This window comes from Aplidium turbinatum, chromosome 13, assembly GCF_918807975.1.
Source record: "Aplidium turbinatum chromosome 13, kaAplTurb1.1, whole genome shotgun sequence".
Taxonomy (NCBI): domain Eukaryota; kingdom Metazoa; phylum Chordata; class Ascidiacea; order Aplousobranchia; family Polyclinidae; genus Aplidium; species Aplidium turbinatum.
In genome coordinates this window covers 20,326,045-20,350,427 of record NC_137484.1, presented here as the reverse complement: position 1 = coordinate 20,350,427, position 24,383 = coordinate 20,326,045, and the positions used below count along the sequence as shown (strand labels likewise).

General features: G+C 37.3%; 1 protein-coding gene across 1 annotated transcript; it reads left to right on the top strand.

Annotated features, from left to right (window-relative positions):
• Positions 1 to 1,129: 1,129 nt before the first annotated feature.
• Positions 1,130 to 24,325, top strand: LOC145782521 (protein kinase C delta type-like). The gene is made up of 17 exons (XM_082594325.1): positions 1,130 to 1,250; positions 5,011 to 5,105; positions 6,516 to 6,629; positions 6,904 to 6,964; positions 7,573 to 7,758; positions 8,027 to 8,112; positions 10,505 to 10,634; positions 11,881 to 11,996; positions 12,273 to 12,399; positions 12,512 to 12,729; positions 18,271 to 18,444; positions 18,866 to 19,007; positions 19,465 to 19,616; positions 19,905 to 20,093; positions 21,608 to 21,736; positions 21,987 to 22,052; positions 23,003 to 24,325. Exons 1-17 carry the CDS (start codon positions 1,130 to 1,132, stop codon positions 23,099 to 23,101), a joined length of 2,205 nt encoding a protein of 734 aa, XP_082450451.1. The 3' UTR covers positions 23,102 to 24,325.
• The last annotated feature ends 58 nt before the right edge of the window (positions 24,326 to 24,383 follow it).

Here is a 24,383-nt window from a genome sequence, read left to right as displayed (position 1 = left end):
TTTTTGAAAAATTTTAAACGTCTCATAATTAATATTGACATGGAAACAGTTCTGCTTGCCAAGGATCAAGCATCGGAAGAGAACAGAGCTGCTTTTGAAAATGTCGCTGCCACATATAAAGATGACACAAACCCAACGCTTCTGCGTCTGGAATTGCAACAGCTGGAAAGTTTTCAACAGCAAAAATAGATTTTTGTTTCAACTATGTCGCAACTGCTTGATCTATTTGCAAGCAATGAAACAATTTCATTAATGCTTCCAAACGTGGTCTGCATAGTGAAAATATACTTATCGTTGCCTTCCACCACCTGCGAGGCGGAGCGATCGTTTAGTGCACTCAGGCGCATAAAAACCTACTTGCGATCTACCATGACGCAACAGCGATTGAACCACGTCCTAGTTTTAAATGTTTATCAAGCTGAAGCTTCATGGTTACAACTTGACCAGTTGATTAACGGTTGGATTGACAGAGCTGCTGTTTGCAAAAATACTTTTGCAAAATGTTAAGTGTCAGAGCAGCAACGTAACAATAAAATTCACGACATACCTCCTGCGCTTTGTTTTAAAGTTGCTTTGTAAATTATCGAACTACAAATCAGGTGCGAAAAGACAATTGCATCTACGAAGCACGCTTAGTAAAAATCAAACAAAAACATACAGTTTGAAAGTTTTTAGGTGGCCATATTGTGCTATCCGCCACCCCGTGCAAAAATAAAAGTCGGCGCCTATGGTTGTACTACACTACAAGTAGAATTAGGTGTGCCATACCTTAGAATAGAATTTTAGAATTTTAAACCTGTTATTTATAGTGGTGTTAGTAAGAAATTTGTTGGAATGTTAAATGAAACCGGCTGTTGAGGTTTCTGATTTGAGTGGTTTATTAAGCTAGCTCAATATATTCTCTACTATGCAATATGCAATCCCGGTATGCAATACATGACATTGAACACTTTTATATTTCACCAATATCAATCCTGGCCTACTCATTATTATTTAATGTCTTGCAGATCCTACATCTCAATTTATGTCTAAACTTGGTTTATTTTTTCATATATGTATATATATAATTAATGGAATAATCTTATAACAGTAAATCCTTGCTTGTATTGGACGTTATCAAAGCTAGGTCATGGCCCCATTTGTACGTGTGAGAGTTGTTAAGTGTGAGCCAGGAGATGTATTTGTTACAAATGGAAATAACTTGGATTATTCCGTTGCCATTAATATCAAAGAATGTATAATGGAAGCAGGTAAAAGAGTTGATATTTTTATTTATTTGTTTCATTTATTTAAAAATCATTTAAAATTGTCGTCATTCAATCTGTACTTTAAATTTTACTGATTTTTCATTTTATGCATTTGTTTAGCAATATACAAAGTTACAAACCTTGCAAGAAAAGGTATATACCGGGGGAGCAAGTCTTTTAGGCGCTGGCAGTTAGGTGCTGGTCTAATAGGCGCGCACACTGTGGCGTCTGGATATTTAGGTACGGAGCACTGTGGCGCCCGGTCATTTAGGTGCTATTCCGAGTAAAGTCTGTAGATTGTATTAGCTTGGCAGCTTGCCAGAAAATTATATCATGGCTTCAGTGAGTGAAGCTGCTAAAACCGGCAATGCTTTTCACACAAAATGTTACATTGAACAGAAAAATATATTGTTGTTTTATTGATTTATTATTGTTTTATTTGTTGTTAGTCCAGGTTTGCTTTGGTGAAAGCTTTATCAATAAATTATTGAAGCTTCCGAACATTATTGAGTTCATTTTTAGTTAACTCTTTCGCGACCACGGACGTATACACACGTCTTGGGGTTTTTGCCATGATGACCAAGGAAGTATCCCTACGTCCAAGGTTAAAAGGTAGCCTATTTCAAGCAAAAAAATAATGTAAATGATGGCAGATCCATAGTCTTTGCCTGTCCTTTTTTGGCTAATTAAAAAAAAATATTTTGGCGGTGCAGTTATCAGATGAGGACTTCTTAAAGATGGGGACACAGTGGATTTTTTTTCTTTCACTCATTGGAATTGGCAGTCAAAACTGGCTATGCAACCCCTTACTTTGGAATTTCTCGATCAAAAAGACTATAGGCTAAATTACGTAAACTTTTTGCTTAAAATTTTCCAAATTTTTCCATAATCATTCTGCTGTACCTCCTAAAGCATTGTGCGCAGAAACGAAGTAAATTTTTTCTCATGTACAGAATTGTTTTGGCATTCGATTAAACTACATATATTTGCATATTATTGTATCATGCTTGGGTAGTAAAAATTATAATGAAGTACACTTTTCTGCCAATTTTTAATTTTTTAAAAAATTAGAAAAAATACCTTTTGGAAGGTTGCTAGTTGTACATAGAATGTTTTAAATTTTATTGCAAAGCTTTGCATCTTCGGATAGCTGAAGATGTATGCTTTCATTTGATGTCAAGATTGTGCGTCTACGTCGATCACATGACATGTTTTGACCGCGTAAATACAACAGATTTGTGTGAAAAATGTCTGGTAATTTAGATTAAATATAAATTACTTCTGTTCGGGATGGATTGGCCATGTGACGAGAACGCGTAAGACGCTCTACTACTGTTCACATGAATACATTTCTACAGGGCATATAGGCTACACCTTGGCTACAAATTGCAAGCATAATGGTGAGACTTCACTCGTTATTAAACCTAGTCCGGGTTTTGACGGAAAACTAAGTTACTCTTCACTCAAGCCTACCGCCCGCTTGAGTACAGCCTACGGTACATTTTTTACTGATGTTTAGTTATTATATATTTGACCTAACTAAAAGTGAACTCAATCTCATACATTTTTGGAAACTTGAATAATTTATTGATAAAGCTTTCGCCGGCGCAAACCTGGACTAACAACAAATAAATGCTGAACAAGCGCATTAAAAAAAACAACATATTTTTCTGTTCAATATTACATTTTATGTGAAAATCATTGCCGGTTTAAGCAGCTTCACTCACGGAAGCCATAACATATTTTTCTGTTCAATATAGCATTTTGTGTGAAAAGCATTTCCGGTTCAAGCAGCTTCACCCATATATTTTTCTGTGTAATATAACATTTTGTGTGAAAAAGCATTGCCAGTTTAGGCAACTTCACTCACTGAAGCCATGACCAACAACGCACACGCATTAACAAAACAATATATTTTCCTGTTCAATATAATATTTTGTGTGAAAAGCATTGCCCTACGCCCCTACCTGCCAAGCTGATACAATCTACAGACTTTACTAGGAATAGCACCTAAGTGAACGGGCGCCACTGTGCTCGCACCTAAGTATCCAGACGCCACAGTGTGTGCGCCTATTAGACCAGCGCCTAAAAGACGTGAACCCTATACCGGTACCTGGTTTTTGGAATATGCTGTTCACTGCTCAGCAGGCAAATAGAGATATTTTAAGCAATTAGTTTGTATTTTTTGCTTCCATACTTATACTTGTTTCTATTATGTAAAATTCCATTATCATTGTGGTCGACACAAACTATAAACAATGATGTAAAGTTGCCTCGGTATTAAAGCTGTAGCAGCTGTCCTTATTAATAGCTATGGATCGCAAAAAGATAATAATCATAAATTAAAATTGCACGGATAAAAAGTAAAAACGCATGTTTGGTCGTTCGCAATATACAACCACATGATTTACAGCAATGTTCAATCTTGATTGTTTAATGGTATAAACTTGCTGAACCATGTTAGAAATGTGTGATGTTTTTGGTACGCCGTACGGTATAAAAATTTATGTAAATGTTGGGGAAAGCAAAGCCATGACATTTGTTGATGTCGGAATGGCTCGTTTCGGTGAGTTCGATTCGGTGAGTCCGATCCCTTAACGGGGGATTTTTTCAATTTTTTTTTAAATGATTGGGTAACGTAGCCTAATTATCATTGCCGTTTTAGGGTTAGAGGTTAGGAACTCACCGAATAGGACTCACCGAATAGTAGCAGACCCGTTGATGTAAGCAAGACCATTAAACTTTTGATAGTTTTACAGTCTCAATTTTCAATTTAATTCCCTGACAATTAACATATTTTACTTGTCTTATCATGACGTCATGGAAAGTTCTAATCAAACATTTCACTGGCCTAGTTTTGTTTTAATTCAATCATTTTAGTTGACATTTTTCCAGCTGTTTTTTGTTGATATCAACCACTTACATCCCAGAGCTATAGTTTTCACTTTGCACTAACTAACTCCAGTTTGAACATGTTTTCACCTCAGGATTAAACAATTGCTAGTAGACATTTTTACAATCAATCAACAGTGCTAGAAATTTGCATTGGCACTTTATTTGCTGATTTACGGTACCGTACCATAATTCATTGTTTTGTCCAATTACTTTGGCATTTATCTTGGCAATTAGTGATTGCGGCCGCAAAATTCGGTGTACACCAGGTCCAGGCGTGACTCTATCAAGATGGCAAGGCTTTTTTTGGTGAGGTATACTGATGAATAACAACAATAGCCTAGGCCTAATCATGTTTTCATGCACCCATTGCAACAAGATAGAGTATCTGTGATCACAGATGCAACATAACAGGCTGCTAGAAGCAGCAAATGTACATCTCTAGTCATTGGGTATGTTTCTCCCATTATTTTGGCATCCATTCAAGGTAGTTGAATTATAAACTGACAAAATAATGAGCCACACACTCAGGTTGTAATAATTTGAAACAGCTCTTCTTTAATGCAGGTGAAACATTTTTTGTTTTAAAAAGAATAGGTCTATAAGTTAAACAATCACTCAGGTACCGTTTGATGATTGAATCTTTATCCTCGGACTGGGAAAGCTTCTTTGAGAGCTTAATCCTGGCAGTTTTGCATACTTGTAGACTGTAGAGGCGTATCTAGTTGTGAGTACGTTTCTTTACTATCAATTTGAAGCATAATTCATCAATATGTTAATGATTAAAATTAAGATCTTGTGTTGTATTTGACACCAACCCTGATCAAGGTTTTGAATGTATTTTATTTTGTAACGTTGATCAACGTTATAGGAATCCGTGGAACTTTAGTGCAGAAGAAGAAAACCATGTATCCAGAATGGAACAGCTGTTTCGATTCTCATCTCAAAGATGGCAGAGTAATCCAGGTATACAATCTACCGTACTATATAATATATTTTAAGATTGTTTTTAATATTAGAAAATGCATTGAATGCCCTTGCTTTTGTATTCTGCTATATCGTAGTTGGTGTATGTGCAATTGTGCATATTGATTATTGATTGTCAGCTGCCACTGAATAAGCATAGTGTCAACTTGATGTTTTTTTTTAACTGTGACACCAACAATTTATGCTAAGCTTATCAGTAAGCAATTGTAAATCTTGCACGGTGTTGGTGGTGTTTTTCTTGTAGAGCAGCAATTTTTTTTATGGTACGTAGAGTAGGTTTTCTGGTTGTTCTGCTATTATTGCCTTATTACTATAAATTCATAATCATACTGGCATCCTTCCTGATAACTTTGGTGTAACAATTTTTTTAAATTATTTTAGAAACTTTCATGTCATCAGCAGCCATTTACTTGTGTACTTAAGATTTGTGATAAGCTTCTGTGGTGCATGTGATATCTTCCCATAGTGATTGTGCAATTAAATATTGTATAATGCTATTTTTCTCACCATGTCTTGTTTATTTTCAAAACCAATATGACAGTGGTTCCCAAACTGTGGTACACGTACCACAAGTGGTACGCAGACGTCTTCCCGGTGGTACGCGAGAAAGACACTTAAGTTGACTATAATTAAAATAAAATAACAGAATTTGCGCAAATACTGTGTCATAATTAACTTTACGTTGAGGAGATTCATGTGTTTATGAAGCAACACCTCTAGATCAGTGGTTCTCAAACTGTTTTCATTACGACGCTTTAGGAAAAGTTTGTTGGACTTGCGACGCACTCAGCGATAGGAATTTCAGTCATTTTTGTTTATTTGCTTGTGTCTCCAGCCTTCATTTGTTTTGCAGCGAAGTGAATTACAATTGCGCTAGATGTGATTGTTGAACCATAATCGATTGCTACAGTTTTGTAGTAGTGAGTGCTAATACAGTTATACACATATCTAAGCATTTTGTTACTGTAATTGAGTTTAGATACAAAGCGGAATCATTGCACGATGCCCTTGAAAAATTGAAACAACGCACCAGGGCGTCGCGACGCACAGTTTGAGAATCTGTCTGACTTAGTTTGTTCAACAGAAACGCCAAAGCTTTGCAGTTTTCAATGTTGCTACTCATGGTACTGGTCGTAGTAGTGCAACTTATTTACTGGCCTTCTACTCATGTCACAGCTAAACAGCTTAATTTTATTTAGTCCAATATTAACAGTCTTTTTGTCTCGGAGCCCTGTGCTGATATTCGTTGAAACGTCTTGCTTTTTATTGTACATTTTGGAGATTTTCTGGTTATAGGTGGTATACGCGAACACTGATGAAATGGTGCTCAAATAGAAAAGGTTTGTGAATCACTGTACTAATATGACATCGAGAAACATTTTATTTCAGTTGATCCTCGTGAAGAATTCCAGCGAGAATGTTAGTGAATGTAATATTGGTCTCCAACTCCTTGCGGACAAGTGTCGCAATCAAAGTATTGGCGGCACAGGCACTGACGTTTGGGTGGGTTTTACAAACTTATAATAGGTTACGTTCACCAGGTTAACAAATTTATATTTTTAATGACATTCAAGAATCGAAGCTCCAAATTCTTTGTTGTTTTCAAGTAGAGAATTTCAAAAAAACTCATGTTGTAACCCTACTCACACCCATGGGGAAATTTCTAGCTTACAATCATTTTTCAAACAACTGCTTGTCTTGCTGCATTAATGCTCAGAAATCTGTGTTGCAGTAGAAAAGTCTTTTTTTTTCTAACAAGTTCATTCTTGTGTTTTAGTTGGATCTAAAACCAGCAGGGAAGCTACTTCTCTCGGTCAAATTATTTGTTGAACAAGAAGGTAACTTTTGTTCGTGTAAAAAGTACTCCTACAATCCTACATGATCCACTCATAATCTTACTGTATATACACAAAAAAAATCTAGGCCAAACTCTATTGTTGAGATTTGTGTTCTTTTTAGTGGCTTTATTGTTGACTTCATTAGCTTGCTCTTGCAGAATATTTTGCTTGTGACGACACAGTACAGTAAAGCCGATTTTGACGCTTGATGCAAATAATACCACTTGATGTATGTTTACAAGCGCAGTTTGTTTGCCTCTCAAATGTTTTATCTCTAACGGCTATGCACCTGTTGCATTATTACGCTGCAGAGTGGATTGCTTCGCTTGTAACCATGTTGTGACAACGTTTACTTTGTATCCTGGTACAACCAACCATGATAGGTATCACTTAAGTGAATGCCACTTTATTCATCTCATGACAACTCACGTTAGCATGACGTAATGTCATTTTTCTGTAGTTAAGCGGCTACTGCATGAGTTACAGAAGCCACAACACGCCGCTTTTCATTGTCATCGCTGCTATGTTCTGCATTGCTGATTCCGGGTGCCAACAAGTCCGTTCCACCGACGAGAGAGATAATTTTATGAAACTACAACTGTTCACAGATCTTAACCAAGAAGAAGAACTTCCAAAACGATCCATTGGTCCTCGAAGAGGAGCCATCAAAAAGGCCAAAGTTCATGTGGTCAAAGGTCATGATCTGGTTGCTCGTTTCTTCAAGCAGCCAACCTTTTGCTCAGTTTGCAAAGAGTTTCTTTGGGGTTTGAATAAGCAAGGTTATCAATGTAAAGGTAAGAATTGCATTTGTAAATGTTGTAGTTTTGTTTTGTCTGACTGGACACCAAAGAAATACATAGCATCAGTCCTTCATCACCACGTCCTTGAAATCAGTCCTTTGTCACATTAAATCTACTCTGAAAATCAGTCCTTTTGCATTTTCTTCAACGTATTCATTTGTTAAATCAGTGTAAAGAATAAGTGATTTGCCGGCTGGAATGCTACTTTGCAGTATTTGTTAGGAGCCGATCAAACATGTTCATTTTCTATTATGTTTCGCAGAATGCGCAATCGCCCTCCACAAGAAATGCCTCACCTTCGTCCTGAGCACATGCAGCAAATCAGCAAACCGAACCGATACAACCATGGTATGGCGCACATTTGTTCATATCGCTTTTAATCAATGTAAACATTGCATTTTTTAATTCATTACATTTCTTTAAATGTGAATGGTTTTAAATAATAGTAAACAAAAACTTAAATTTTTTTTGCTTCCGTTATTCTGACAGTTGTTTGTGATTTGCTTTAGCCGAATTTTTATTATTTTAAGATAGTCTGCAAGTGCAAAAGTTAAACCATTTCTGTACATGACATTTTGGAAGTATTCATCGCAGCGGAACTATCTAGGCCTACTACTTTCAGTTCTTTCTCTCAAATTAGCTTCTTGCTCAATGGATGCCAGTTGATCTAATATTACACATTGATTTCTTAAAATTTGGCTTTATTAAAAGGTTCTATGGAGGCCTATTTAAAGTTAAATCATCTTAATTTTGAGAAAAGTTTGTTCACTTTCTTGCTTGCTTTGAAAGTGACCAGGCTTTTTTCAAAATACTTGTCAGCTTGATTTACTCCTCGTCTGACCATCGATTTGTATTTTTCCGTCTATTCATAACTAAGCAGCGTCTAATGTCCGAGGGCGGTTACTTCGGTCAGTATATCCCAGACAGCAAGGCAAGCTTTTTGTCTTTTGTTTTGATTCAACGTCTGCACACGTTGAATCAATGTAAAAAACGATTGATTTGCTGTCTGGGATGTTCTTTCAAAAGCGCACTATCTTCTGTGCTAATCCGCATCATTCCATTTCTAAATACTCTTATTTGAAGCATTGTTCTTCAACTTGTAGCTTATAATTCATTCCGTTCTTATTTTTGCTCAATTTCTCATACCCGGAAAAAGAAACCAGACTGTGTCTCGCTTCTTTGCACTAATTTGTTATCAATTTAGCATCACATAATTAATATAGAAATACGTTTAATATGCTCATTAAAAGGTATCTTCGGGGATTTCCCAGTTCATGGCAAAAATAACGCACCAAATGCATGAGCAGAAACCTTAACACTATGATTGCTTTGTGTAAATTCACGGAACTATTATGTGTTAGCCCCTTTCAAAGCTTTTAATACTAGTATGTGAGGTTATTCAAGCATAATAACTCAAACAGCAAAATCCGTTATTTTTACATTGGTTCAACGTCTGTTGGCATTGATCCAAATCTAAAATTGATTGATTTTGCTGTCTGGGAATGCTGTTCTAAATTTGCGGCCGTTGTTTTGGGCATGCGAATGTGGCTTTTGAAAGTGACTGATGCAGGTCTACTAGCACTAGCAGCATTGCAGCCCGCTATATTTCCACCATTTCACCCTGGTGTTCTGTTGTTACTTTCTACTACTGTTGTCGTACAAAAAACCATTTCACTGAGAAATGTGCATACCCAAATACCCATACACAATTACACAGCCTGTATTTCTGAATCCACAAGTCTTAAGTGCAATTCTCTTCACCATACCGTAACAACAGTGTCATAAATAATTCTGTTGGCATAGACAAATTGCTTTTGAATTAATTCCTTTCTCGATTGTGGTATCAATACTTACCAGACAGCAAATTAGTCGTTATTGCATTGATTCAGCGTCTGCAGACGTTGAATCAATGTAAAAAACGACTGATTTGCTATCTGGGTAATGACAACGTGTCGGTTTTTAGAGTCAATTGTGCTCGATAATAGGCACAGTAAGCGCTAAACTTTGCAAATTAGATCTCCTGATACAGTATCATTATTTTGTTAACGCCGTCGATCATATCACCCAGTCCTGCTCCGTTTTAACGAATTCGTTTTCACTGTTGTGGTGTTTGTCAAGTTGTTGAGTTTTAAAATGAAAGTGATTTTCTTTCAATTAGAAGATAACGTCACCCTACCCGTGCTTGCCTAACACAAATCCACTTTCACTTTTTTGTTTTCTTAGCCACTTGCAGTTATATTACTGAAAAAGCTTACATGTATTTGGGTCGGCGGAATTATTTATGGCGCGTTATTGGCTGCGTAGGCATGTTTGCATGTCGCTTTTGCTTGCACACTGGAGTAGTGCAGCAAACATTTGGCAATTTGTCGTCACTTTGTGCGTTGTTTTGCAACTAGCTCATAAAACCAAGCGACACTGCGTGGTTGAGGAATTAGTTTGAATGTTCTGAGCTTTCATAGTACTTTGATAATAAAATCTATCTTTGTGTTATAATAAATTTTAAGCTGATTTTGCGTTGGTCTGACAAACCAATTCAATCAACTTTTTTCTGTGTTCAGTGAAACTACAATAACCTTTATCCCTGTCAACCAATCACTCCTTTTCTTACATTGTTTCAACACTTACAGACGTTCAATCAATGTAAAAAGGACTGAATTTCTGGAAGGGTTCATTCCGTGAGTTAATTTTACATTTTCTTACGAACCTAACCTAATAACTAAAATCCCCTTGAACATTTCAGTACTTGAAGGAGCGATTCAAGATCAACATGCCCCATCGGTTCAAAGTCCACAACTACAGTCGGTTTACGTTTTGTGATCACTGTGGGTCCATGTTGTATGGGTTACTGCGTCAAGGAGTCAAATGTCAAGGTAAGAAAACAATGCCCAAACTTAAAATCAGCTCTTTTTTACATTGATTTAGCGTGTGCAGACGTGTCCGTGTAAAATAAGCATGAGTTGCTGGCTGGGGTGGGTTTGAATTATTTCTTTACGGTACAAAAATGCGATGTTGTGTTTCATATTTGGCTAAAATAAGATGCTGCGTCTTCTTTATGCTATTTGCGGATTAGTTCAAGCAGAAAATAACTCAGCAGGGATTTTCAGTTTAAATTATCTGTAAATTTCAAGGTCAAAAAATTCCTATTACGACCTGTAAATGTCATGAAGGTCATACAATTTTCATTGTTTGAGCCAAGACAGTTTGATCGCACAAACAAATTCGGTTGAGAGTTGCACTCGACTTGTTTATTTCGTAAGGTAACGTTTTTTCGTGATTACTTCTTCACTTTGCAACCTGTAGAAATATTTCCAAATTGAAATACAACATGAATTTTGCGTTATTTATAGTGTTCTTTTTTGCATTGATTTAGTTCCTTTTGTTACATCACTGGGCTTTGTAAGCAAGTGGATATGCCAAAGATCTGGGCACTTTATAGCTTTGGCAGCCACTCTAAATATAGTTTCGCCTGTTTTTTCATCACTATACTTATCTTCTATTCAACTGTAACACCATACTTGTCGCTTTACTGGCTGCTCAATCTGTACAATTTCATCGTCACTGCCAAGGAAGTGACTTTTTAGCTGCTGTTACCAAACCAGCTTTTTACATAAATTTGCTATCTGGGATGAACGTTGTGGGATTTTGCGTTGATTCAACGTCTATAGACATTAAGTTAGTGTGAACAGATTTCTAAGTGCGTTTGAGTTTGTGTGTCGGAAAGATTGCTGATTTTGTTCAATGTTCATGAGCGTCTTCTGCAAGTGCTTTGTTTTTGTTTTATTTTAAGTTTGGTCGTTTTTTCATGTTCTATTTCTGAGCATTCCACTATTGTGGTCGAAACCAGTTTCTATTTTAAAACTCGTCTGCAGCCTAGGCTGGCATTCATCAGCGTATTTCTGGCTCACATCAAAGCAAGGAGTTGTAAGATAATGAAACACGGTCTTTGTTCATCTTCCTGTGATTCGACGTTGCTAATAGATTGCCCATGTCGCAATCCACAATAAACTTTCCATCAAGAAGTTTTCAACATTTTTAGGCAGGCAGCACCCCCTCGTGCTTCTGCTCAGCATGCTATGTTACAAATTTGGGTTGGTAAAGTTTTTTTTGTGTTGACAGAATGCGGTACCAATGCCCATCACAAATGCTACAAGAAGATGGCACACACATGTGGGGTTAATCAAGCCCTACTTGCCGCAGCCCTTGAAAAACTTGACAAACTCCCATCTACGGAGGCAAGTTGATTAGCCTTCGTATCTTTTTTATTGTTAGATCAAACCAGTGGTGTTCCATTTCAAAAAGATTTTTGTACTTATACTGCTTTGTCAAATTTTATAGTTTGCATCACACTTGGACGCTTTTGATCGGCATGCAAGAATACTTTTTTGCCGTCTTCTCATAGTAGACCATACTGATCGTGTTTTACCACTATCAGTAAAACAAATTTGGTTGCAGATATTTAAATAACAATTGAAAATATCCCTTGGTTAACGACGAGTATATGCTCGCAGATCCAACCTGAAAGCTTTCCACTTCCTGAATCTCAGGAATCAGCTGTTTATGGAGATGTTGCTCGTCTCATTCCTGCTCGCTCCAAACCTCGTCCCTTATCCACGCCTGCGGACCCTGGTCCAACAGGTACATCGGCATGTCCTAGACACTTTTCAACTAAATGTTTCTTTCATAATGTTCCCAAAGAAATCCAGAGATCCAAGAATTTTGTTGTTTATTTCGTATGTGTTACCTCCAGATCTGCCGTATGAGCAAATATGGGACATAACACCCGAAATTCCACCGCGCGCTGTTTCACAAGAAGCCCCAGCTTCAGTGCCTAGCCCCACACCCCGCGCTCAGAGACAACCCCCTACCCCAGCCCCACGGTCTATACGAAAAGCCCCAGCACAACCAAAGTTCAAAGTAGAAGATTTTCGAATGCTTAAAGTTCTCGGAAAAGGAAGTTTTGGAAAGGTCAGTTTCTGATGATAAGTTTCTGACGTAATACCCAGACCGCAAATCAGTCGTTTTTACATTGATTTAACGTCTGCAGACGTTAAATCAATGTAAAAAACGACTGATTTTCTGTCCGGGTAGTTACCAAGTCCAATTGTGCTGGAATAGTTACAAAGTTACGTGCATGTCCATTGTCCAATGTCTGCGCATGCTTTGTCTGTCATATCGGCTTGTAATCCTGTGGCCACTATATTGCGTACTTAGAGAAGTAAGTCGTTTTTTTGTGTTCTTTTTTAAAAAAAACATTTTTTTTTTTTGAGAAAATAAAAATAAAAAAACCATCGTTTTTTTTTGCTTCAACAATCTGTCTAAATTTTAAATATTGAACAAAATATGTACTTTTGCTTCTGTGAAATAACTGTTCTGAAATAATCCAGACCTCGATAAGTTACCAAAATAAAACTACGTCAGTAAATGTTTCATTAAAATCTTTATTTGACTTCACCAGTGATCCAAAAGGATGCATGGTGTGATAAAATAAAAATGGAGTATCAAACTAAAATTGTCCAATGTTAGTTTATTACGTTTATATTGAAAGAACTTGAATTTGTCAATTTAGTGTGGTACCGTCCACTTTTTTTATCGATGTTTTAACCTGTATCAGTCGACTAGACTGTAGATTTACCAATCGGACTTTAAAGAACGTTATGATACTCCATATAATACTTATTATAATATAGGCTACGAAATAGGCTATGTGAACGATGCAATGAAATAAGCGAACAAACTAATAAAAGAAATTAAGACAAACGAGGTTGATTGTTGACATGGTCGCCACTGGTATCGAAAAGTCCTCATCCTCATCATCATCATTATTATTGGTAGCACTTGCTGAGCATGCGACCACACTTCTGACTTACAGAACTTAGTCAAAACTGCGGCAACTAATTCATAACAAGTTGTTCAGCAACTATAATTCAACACTTTCTTTTTGCAGTTGTTTGTCATGATAAACGGAAACATTTGTTACCTTAAAAAATGTATAAAACAATTGGAAATGGTATAAAAAACAATAAAAAAAAACGTTTTTAACCATCCCTCGGCAGTATGCACGCTACAAATGCTCTTATGTGATATGTCACTTAGGTTGCATTTTCTATTGCATCATCAGCGATGGGCGGCTATTTCTTTGTTAACAGGACGTGTTCACAGTACGTTAATATTAAATGTTTGGGAAATGATTTCCACAGAACCTGTCTTGTCGCTATCGTATGGTCGTGGTAAAGGAAGATGTAAAGCAACAGAAAATAACTCTGCTGCCTTTTATATGTAAGCATTTGAAGCTTTAAATAGAAGCATTCGAATTATAAACTATGTGTCAATCAGGTGACATAATGACGTAACAATGGTGTTAGTAGCACCTCCGCATTTAAACTTTTTCTTTGAACCTTTGTTGAAATGAACCCACGTTTGAAAGCTTATCGTTTTAGCGTTTTTTTTTTAAACTTTATACATCACATGGTTTGGAAAGTGCAAACATGGGGGTTTTCTTTTACGCAAAAGTCAACATGATTGCCTAAGTTGAGGAATAACTACCTGCAGTTTTCTTTCTTACTCAGCTAGTGAATCAGTTCTTTTTTTATAAACTCAATTCACGTCTGCAAACATTGAATAAGTGTAGAAAAAGGACTGATTTACTGGCTGATGCGGCACCAAAACTCCGTGATGTCACAAGCGAAACGTGACACTTCGTTCCCGAAAGTACTTCACCTTTTTAAAAGAATTGACGTTTTTCTTGTGTTTATTTTTATTCTTTCAAATATTAACCACATTTGACGCTGTTGCTGGGAACCTTTTTTGTCCAAATTGAAGATTGTGAAAAGTAACTTACGATAAAGGAATCCTAAGAAATACAACAAAAAGTGTCACAGCACTCCATAGTTAATAGCTATTTCCTGCTCATTGATAAATGCATACTTTGCACTTAACATGATGTAACAAAATATTTCAACATTTTTTTCAAATAAGCAATTCTCAAAAGTTTTTGTGCTCCGATTTGTTTTATTGGCGACACTATATTTAGTAGTTGCGTCAGTAGCACTGTCCAAGCGGCTAATATTGAAAAGTTTCTTCTCAGCACATTACGCGATTGCTACTTACGTCATTTCCGCGCCATATCAGGGAAGTGCTTTTAATTTGGATATAGTATCCAAGTCAGCACAATCCGTCGTTTTTGCATTGATAGAACGTCTGCAGACGTTAAATCAATGCAAAGCGACGGAATTAGCTAACTGGTCCAGCACATTGTTCGACACAGAATATTATTGTATTAATTAACTTATCAAAGCTTAACACACTTGTATCGACGCTCAGTGTTCTTAAAGAGTGAAAAGCATTGTTAGAAATAAAATTTGACTGTCTCGGGTGCCTGCCTCGGGTGCCTGCCTGTTGTAGCCCTTGTAGGCTTGTATACTGTAGTGTAGAGGGTGAACAGAAAGTCCTTGGCCTTTTTTCGTTTTATGATTAAACATATTGAATATCACTTATATGCCTTTTAATATGCTAAATATCTTGCTAAACTCTCTAAAATTTAGGCCTAATTGTATTTGCAAGCATTAATTGTAAGGTCTAAAATAAGCCAAATAGAAGCCATCATTCAGCTCCGTCGTGCTGGGAAAACCAACTGAGACCATTAACCTCTTAAAAGTTTCCAAATCCACCGTTTACCTTGTTGTGAATAGATTTCAAAAACTTGGTACATCTGAAGATCGTCCTAGGAGTGGAAGACCTCGCACTGCTCTAGCAAAGAAAGTGGTTGAGGCTGTCCGGGAAGCGAAATTTTTTTTCCCCACGAGATTTCTGTCTCATTGATTCTAGTCACTCTAAAAGTAAGATTTTCCGAAAGTGTTTTGAGAGATTGGTTGATTCAGATTGCGAAATAACTATTTGCCAATGAAATTCTGCAATGATAATAAAATATAAGCTTTCCCTAACCCTACTTTTTTTGAAAAGCTCTTGTGCACCGCAAAAATTAATTTAAAGAAAAAAAAAATTTGACTTCGACGGGCGACGAACCCGCGTTCTCACGATCAATAGGCAGAGAATGAAACCACTGAACCAACCGTGCCAACGAGAAAATGCTGCATTCACACGGTTTTAATACAAACTTTAACCAAAATATGTAAATGAGACAGAAATCTCGTGGGAAAAAAAATTTCGCGTCTTTGAAAGGGTGAGGAAAAACCCAAACAGCTCCATCCGTCAAATGGTCAAAGACATGAATGTGAGCAACACTTCAATGAGAACCATTGTAGAAAAGAATCTTCAGTTGCCTCTTTACAAGATGAGAAAACGGAAGTTCCTTACTCTTCTCCAAAAGCAGAAGAGACTTGAAAGAGCACAGGTTCTTCCCAGAGAACTGAAGGCAGGCATAGCAGGGCAAGAGATCATTTTTCAGACGAAAAGTTCTTCACAATTGAAGCTCAGTTCATAATCAGAATGACAGAATTTACGCAAAGTCTTCAGCTGGTATTAAAAATTCTGTGAGAACAGTTTATCGCCATCAAAAACCGTCTTGTCATGGTGTGGACCGCCATCTCCAAAACTCGGAAGTCCTCAAGAAAGACTCAGGACTAGTGCTCACGTCAACTTTCAAGATTCTGGAGCATGGCGACCTTTATACACAGGCCATGGCAACGTGCAGCTTAAAATTTGACTGAAGGCCGATCTGTTAGTAGCCAAAATCGCGAGTATAAGTTGATAGTTTGAGTATTAGTTGATAAATAGAGTCTTTGTCTATATTTTGTGAGAGTTTGAGTTACTTTTGTGCTGTTTTTACCATTCAAATAACGGAATAGATTTTGGCACTTGTACTGGAAATCCAAAAAGCGTCTGGCAACACCGGTATTTCGGAAAATATTGTCATTTTGTCAACATAATTTTAGGAGTTTTGCAGTGATTTGGGATTCAGTGATCACACTTTTGCAATTTAAATTGTTTAAATTATCATTTAAAAGGAATATAAAGTGAATTTAGCTTAAACTTCGAAATTGAAAATACATCGGCCTTCAGTCAGGTCTCCAGTTCGTACGTGTCAAGGCCTGTGTATACAGATCGCCATGTTCTGGAGCAAGGAAATGTGGCCTCCTTCATCGTCTGATTTGAATTCCATGGACTTCTGTGTGTGGTTGTTATTGGAGAGAAAGGCCTGTTCCATTGCTCACCCAAGTGTTGATGCTCTGAAGCAATCACTCCTGCTGGAATGGGCCAAAATACCCCCAGGAAGAGAACTCCATGGCTTGATCGAAAACTTCCGACAAAGAATTGAGTTATCCAAGGGAAGGACAGCCACATTGAAAATAAAGGAAGAAATTTATTCCTAGTCTTGTTCGCTTTCGTTGTGATACCTTTTTGATGAAATTTTATTTATTTTTTATTGATAAATCATTTATAAGTTGGTCCAAGGACTTTCTGTTCTCCCTGTACATTGGGAGTAGAAATGCTTTGTATTTAATTTAGTACTGTTATGTCTAAGGCCTCGCCTGTGAGAGAGCGGATTAGAAGTGTTTTGCTGTTTCCTGGACATGTCGCACAACATATCTCTAACTTCCGCGTTGCATTATCTGTATAGATTGTTGCATTTGTAAAAATCTTTCATGATAGGCCTGACCAAATTAGCAAAAGTAGTCATTTTTACATTGATTCAACGTCTGCAGACGTTGAATCAATGTAAAAATGACTACTTTTGTTGACTGGGGATGCATACTTCGAATTTCAAGGAAGACCGCACACTCTACAGCAGCGCCACCAATTAAATTGGCCTGTCAACTTGACTTATTTCATTTTCGATCACAATTATGTCTTACTAAGTGACGGAATATTTTTATTCATATCCTCTTTTACCTTGTGTTACTTTCTGCAACACCTTTATCGTCGCGTTTTTCTAATTCTCAATGTCCTTTGTGATTCTATCCCACAGAGGCTGTGAAGCTAGGTGAATTTTTTCACAGCAGCCCTCCACCCACCCGACATTTCCCACCGTTTCGATCATTGCCACCCTGTCTCGAAGCGGTATTTTTAGCCGTATTTATGAAACCGCTTAATCACAATACTTTAATTAAAATGATACTAATTGAAAATTTTAATTGCTGTTTTTTTATTTGCTGCCACTCATTTTAAGTGCATTTGAGCAACTATGCTTGATTGCCTGTTTGCTCGGTATCTGTAGAATATTTTTATTTTCACTCAAGAAATTCCATCCGATCGGAAGCAACGAGTTTTTTTAAGAAATCGCGTTTTTTCCAGTTCTGTTTTTTTTATTTGCTTTCTTTTTGTGCGGCCTAACCCAGAACGACAAACAGCACAGTGTATAATTGCTCGCTGTGGGCAATGGAGTTGTAAGCATGCGAAAATGATTTCTAATACTTACGTTAAACATATTTCAATCATTTAGGTTTATTGTTTACACTAGCATACATAATTACATATACACTAGCAATCTAGCATACATCGTATTATATACTACCATTCCAATGCCTTTGCATACAACATATGATTTAGGTTTTACTTGCGGAGTTGAAAGGACGCAATCAATTCTATGCGATTAAAGCGCTGAAAAAGGATGTAGTTGTAGAAGATGATGATGTTGAATGCACCATGGTGGAAAGAAGAGTGCTTGCTTTATCCTGCCAGCATCCTTATCTCACCCATCTCTTCTGCACATACCAAACCAAAGTAGGTGCATGACACACTACGATAAGCACTGTCGTAGTTTCCGGGGAAACTTATGAGAAGGCTTTAGATATATTTTCTTGCAGTCAAGTTCAACATGAACTTTTCTACCGAGGACCGCATGCAAGAGACCTCTTAAGCGTTTTCGAACTTTTTCCACCCTCTCCCAGATGAAGCAACTCAACTTACGAAACCGCAACAAACATATTCAAGAGTTTACCATACAAATACCATAATTCCTACTCTCAGTTTTAAAGCTAAATCTTTCTTACATGTTTTTTGTGCTTGGGAACATAATTCCTTGTATACTTTATTTCATTATTTACTATGTTTCCTACTATCACTTGATCCGTTGTTGTAACTCACCGAGAATTAGGAGCATAAGGTTGCTATTGATGAATTGAGTTTAATATTTTCTTGCCAGGAGCATTTATTCTTTGTGATGGAATATCTGAACGGAGGCGACCTTATGTTTCACATACAAGCCAGCGGGAGATTCACTGAACAACGCGCCAAGTTCTACTCGGCCGAAATAGCTCTCGGCTTGCAGTTCCTTCATTCCCGAGGTACGAAGTCGACATCTAGAACTTTGTGCTTGCATACAAATTTTTCATCAGCAACCTGTGCGGAATATAAAAGCAGTACCATCAGCTATAGTGTGCTTTATACTAACCAACGCGCCAATGAACGGAGAAAGTTGAAAACGCTTCCTGCCTTAAAAGCGCGTGAACAGATGTACGAAGGTGCTACTGTCTGTGGTACAAAGCCAGGAGTGCAGCTTGTTGCTAGCAATGTAGTTTGTTCAAATGCATTTGGATACGAAGTAGAGCAATTCATATCAGAAAAACTCTCTTCACTGCTTTGATAAACGCCGATTTCAAACTTACAAAAATCAGAGAATGTTAGAAAAGAATGTAATTCTGGTGATAAATAGTCGCATAGTTTTATATTTAGAAATATATAATAAATATTGCTATTACTGTATTTTATTGACCAATTAACTATTTAAAATATAACTTTCAGGGATCATCTACCGTGACTTGAAGTTGGATAACGTCCTGCTGGACTCCGATGGTCACACGAAGATAGCCGACTTTGGTATGTGCCGTGAAGGCACGAGCGACAATAACAGGGCGTCCACCTTCTGTGGCACCCCTGACTACATCGCACCAGAGGTAAGGTTTGTTGGGTATTGGCTGATCTCTCTGCTTACCATTCACCAGGTTAATCATAAAAGAAGGTCAGATTCATCTTTATCATCATCCAAATTTGGTTTTGTCCCCACTACTGGGGGTGGCCGATTCTTTCCTTGCAACGATTGCCTTTACTCTTAGTATCCATCTCGTTCTGTCCATCGCATGGTATTATTTTAGTCCGAATTTCTCTACCTCATTCTTCACCTGTTTCTTCCATCTTCTCTGGTTTATCTTTGATTGTAACCGCCGTTTAATTTTTTCCTCAAGATTATTCAAGGGAAGAAGTACAGTTTTGGAGTGGACTGGTGGTCTAGTGGGGTTCTCCTGTACGAGATGCTTCTCGGTCAATCTCCCTTCCATGGAGAGGAAGAGGAAGATCTCTTCCATGCCATCCAGAACAAGCAGCCGATCTATCCCAAGTGGATGCCTCGCGACGGAATTGATTGTGTTCAAAAGGTAAGCCCATGCTTCCATGTGCTGGCAACACTCAGGTGGTCTTCTTCGTTGGAGGTTCTGGGCCGAGAGTCTATCCTTTCACCACCTCAGATTTACGGTGTGTCCGAATTAAGCCTGCAAATATCTCTTCTTTACATTAATTCAGCAGACGTTGAATCAATGCAAATAAGACTGATTTGCTGGCTGGGCAGAGAGCAGTCAGTTTTTGGTTTCATCATAAATGTAGGTGGTGGCAGTCATTATTTATTAATTTTCTGGATGAAAAGGAAGTATCTTTTTATTCACCGTCGTGTGAGAGTTTTTATCAATATGTTTGCGCTCTGGGCGATCATCGAACCTAGAACTATTGTTTGTTGTCCGAACTATCACGTCTCAACTTGCTTTATTTCGGAAGAATGGCTAAAATTTTGAAAAATTGAACGCAAAACTTTCTGGTATGATTGTGTTGTGCATTCATGACAAGAATCGGCATAAAACGTTACTATTATTATATCAAATGTAGTTATTACTTTCTAAAACTTCTATAACCTGTTTCACCCTGAATATGAAAGGGAGATCATCAGAAGGTCCTTATTCAAATCGTTCTATTTAAGTAATAACTGTATTTGATGTAATTTGCTCCGCTTGACATTGAGCACTTTTTGTAGTATTATTATTATTAAATTTTTCATTATTATTATTATTATGTTAATTGTTTATTGTGGTATGGTTTATATTTTTACGAGTAAGAGCTTTATTCAAACAGTGGTGGCAAAATAATGATTACATTAAGTTATTGGAAAGTACTGACTGACGTTCATTCTGACTGACTTTCTCCCACCTTTTTCAGTGAGTTCAAAATTTTGGTTCCCGTTTTTAAAACTTACGATTTCATAGTCATTCATTCCGATAAAAAGTGTTCCTAAATATTTGTAGTCGCTTTCCAATATAAGCTAAAAGAAAGAATTTACATAAATTGTTCACATGTTCAGATAATAAATTTACTGTATGTAGTCGTTTACTCTAAGAGTCTAAGGCGAGCAAAAGACGAAATTTTTGCTCTTTTTTACCCCCTCTGCTTTATATGACCGCTCTGTTATTCACCAGAGCGTCGTATGGTATTTAAACAACCCCTACCAACAACTTATGTATATTGTAGGACTTTCGTGTATTTGAACCATAACTCAGCAGGTGTTAAGAATGGAACCAGCTCCATCTGCTTTGGGTTCGGCTGAATTGTGATTCAACTAATGCTGTGGAATTGATATTTCATAATAATTTTCAAACGCTGCGCTACGCCGAGTTAGGAACGCTTTGCAAACACGCATTGTGCAAAATTGGATAAATCAGTGTTGACGCAATGTACTTGGTAATGCAAACGTAGCGACTTGGGCATTCTTGTTGCTATTGGAGTCGCAATTAGATTTTTTCTCGCATGCTAATTCCGACTCCACAGTTCTGGTTCCGCTTGGCAAACAGTCTTTTGTTGTGAGAGTTTTGATGAATCAGCGAATTCAAACAATCTTCTTCCGCAGCTCTTGGAGAAGGACGTCAATAAGAGACTGGGCGTGGTTAGTGATGTCAAGAAACACAAGTTCTTCAACTCTATAGATTTTTGTTTGCTAGAAAAGAGACAGCTGGAGCCACCTTTTAAGCCTAAAGTGGTGAGTTTCAGTGTTAATTATTAACTCTTCCCTCTTAACCATTTTACTGAGTGAGTGACACCGTGTATTATACGAATGCAAAAGATAAGCGACATCAACAGGGCCAATGGTAGTAAATATCTCGCTAAAAACTCATGGCTCTATCAACTCCGGTGTGATAGAATACTTTAAGCGTTGATAATTATTAACAATTTGCTCCGCGTGTGCTCGATACAGGCTTCAAATTAATCGATCTGATGCTTTTTCTCAGCGTTCGGCGAGCGACTACAGTAATTTTGATAAGGAATTCTTACAAGCAAAACCAAGATTAACCCTGGTAAGTCAATAACCACACTTCTAATCTCATCAGACGTGAAAACGATGTAATTGGGAAGCAATAGATATTACAGCTTTGTTTCAATAATGTTGTTTTTGCTAAGGCCATATGGCCCATATTTAACCAAATATCTACCCGATTAAATGAAAAAGGAAGACGCCATACTCAAGTTTCACCCTTTTTTTGAGTGAAAACAAGAGTGAGACTCGAGTAGGGCGTCTTCTATTTTCGTTCGGTCGGTGCCTTAATGACTTACAAATACCCACATCCCCTTGAAATAACTACAATCTCAATTTTTTGTTTGAAGTAGCACCTTCAAGTGTGTTATTCATTTCCTTTTCGACTAAACTGTTGGTATCCGAACCAAGCAGCAGCATGCATGGGACGTGGACAAAGTAACTTAAGGCGCGCTATATCCTCCACCTGAATATGTTTATCAAGGCAGGGAAAGTTGCCGTTTTTTCATCATTTTAACGTCGCAATGATGTAAAAATGGTAACTTTTGCTGGCGGGTAGTAGAATTGCACTAGTTTGAATAGATGAGCTCAAAAGAAAGTTAGTGTTCCTGTGAACAAACTCTGTACTGTTTTTAATCTACTTTCGTTCAAAGTCTTCCCTTTGCCATCAACCAGTCTTGAATGAAATTCGACTTATATGCAAATATTTATCGGAACTCTAATACTCTGCGTAGAAAGCGTGATGGCCTACTGAATCCGTTGTTGCGGAAAAAGGCGATTGAAAAAAATGTTTTGCACGCTTTGAAATACTGTGGCTCAACAATTTACGCTCCCTGCGGTAAATTTAATGTGTTTTTTTTCACCTCAGTCTAAAAAAAAAATGGGTGTTCAAGCTTTGCGTAGTGTTGACACCGAATCTGTGTTTTGAAAATTGTCCAAAGTGCACCTCAAACATGAGGCTGTAGATTTTTAACGATTTCTCTTTTTCTCCAGGGCGATAAAGATGTGATAGCAAGCTTGGACCAACGGCTCTTTCGCAATTTTAGTTTTGTAAACCCAGAAAGTGAAAAGGTACTTCGGTCGAAGCCCTGAAGCTTATCCAATATAGTTAGAAACAGCTGCTTTAGCAGAACAGTCTGCCCAGTTAGATTGAAGATGAACGGACAGTCACTACTGCCTTAGCTGGTCCCTTTTTTTGCTCGACCGTCGGTACAAAGTAAATCTGACTTTTCCCTCAAACATTTAGACCACTCTAGCAAACGATGTTCATCAATTCCCTTGTGACGTCATATTGTATGACGTGTGTGCTTGGTCAAGCTTATCGGTGCACTTGGCACGTCATTGCAAGCTCTGGTCACTTACTTTGTTGGAAAAGACTTTCTTACAGACAGTTGTTTATGGGAATTGAGTGGAATGACTCTTCAAGAACTTAGCGACCAAACACAGCATGCTATCATGTTGTCGCAAATCCATTTCAACTTGCTGGTCGCGGTTGATGCGATGACATGAAACGATTTTGGATAGTGACAACATTGTCCTAGCCCAATCAACTCCTTTTGTCATTGATTCAACGTCTCCATACATTGAACCAATGTGGTAACTGAAAGGGTCAGATTTGCTGAGAAAAAAATTTGAAACAGTTTTTTATACTTGTCTGTATCTGTACATACGTTTTTTATACCTCCAATATACAGTATAAAGTTGCCTGATCTTTTTTTAATTTGTCAAGTCTTTCTTCAAAGTTCCACCTCTTGTGTGCATCTTTGAAAGAAATACCGTTACTGGTGACGAAAACAAAATCCTATGAATAATTGAACATTCTGTATTGAACTGATTTTTTTTTTAAACTATAGATTTTAAATGCTTTCTGCGCGTTTGCTTGTAACTAGCTTGCAGCGCCTTTTGCATCCTGTCATTTGTTTTGAGATTTCTGTTGCAATGTACTTCATTTTTGCTTTATTTAATGATTGGACATGTTCTTCATGTGGCATAATGTTATAGTTATACACTCTTCATACCTTCCTATCATGTTAAAAGCCAATCAAGTTTTAAAGTTTACGATTTTGTAATTGTGTCTGAAGGGAATGAAACTTTGCAACACTGATCTATTTCTCTGTGCACATCGCAAATATCATGTAAGAAATGGTCGCGGTTCAGGTTACGTTTTACGCACAGAAAATCAACCGTCATTTTACATTGATTCAACGTCTGTAGACGTTGAATCAATGCAAAAATGTCATTTTTAGTTGGACAACGTTCGGTTTCAAAAGTCTTAGTTGCATGTTCACAAACAATTTCACTGACTCTACTATGCACAACCACAAAGCATTTCTGCAGTAGCTTGCTTAAGCACTTAATTGACCAAGAATGTTTT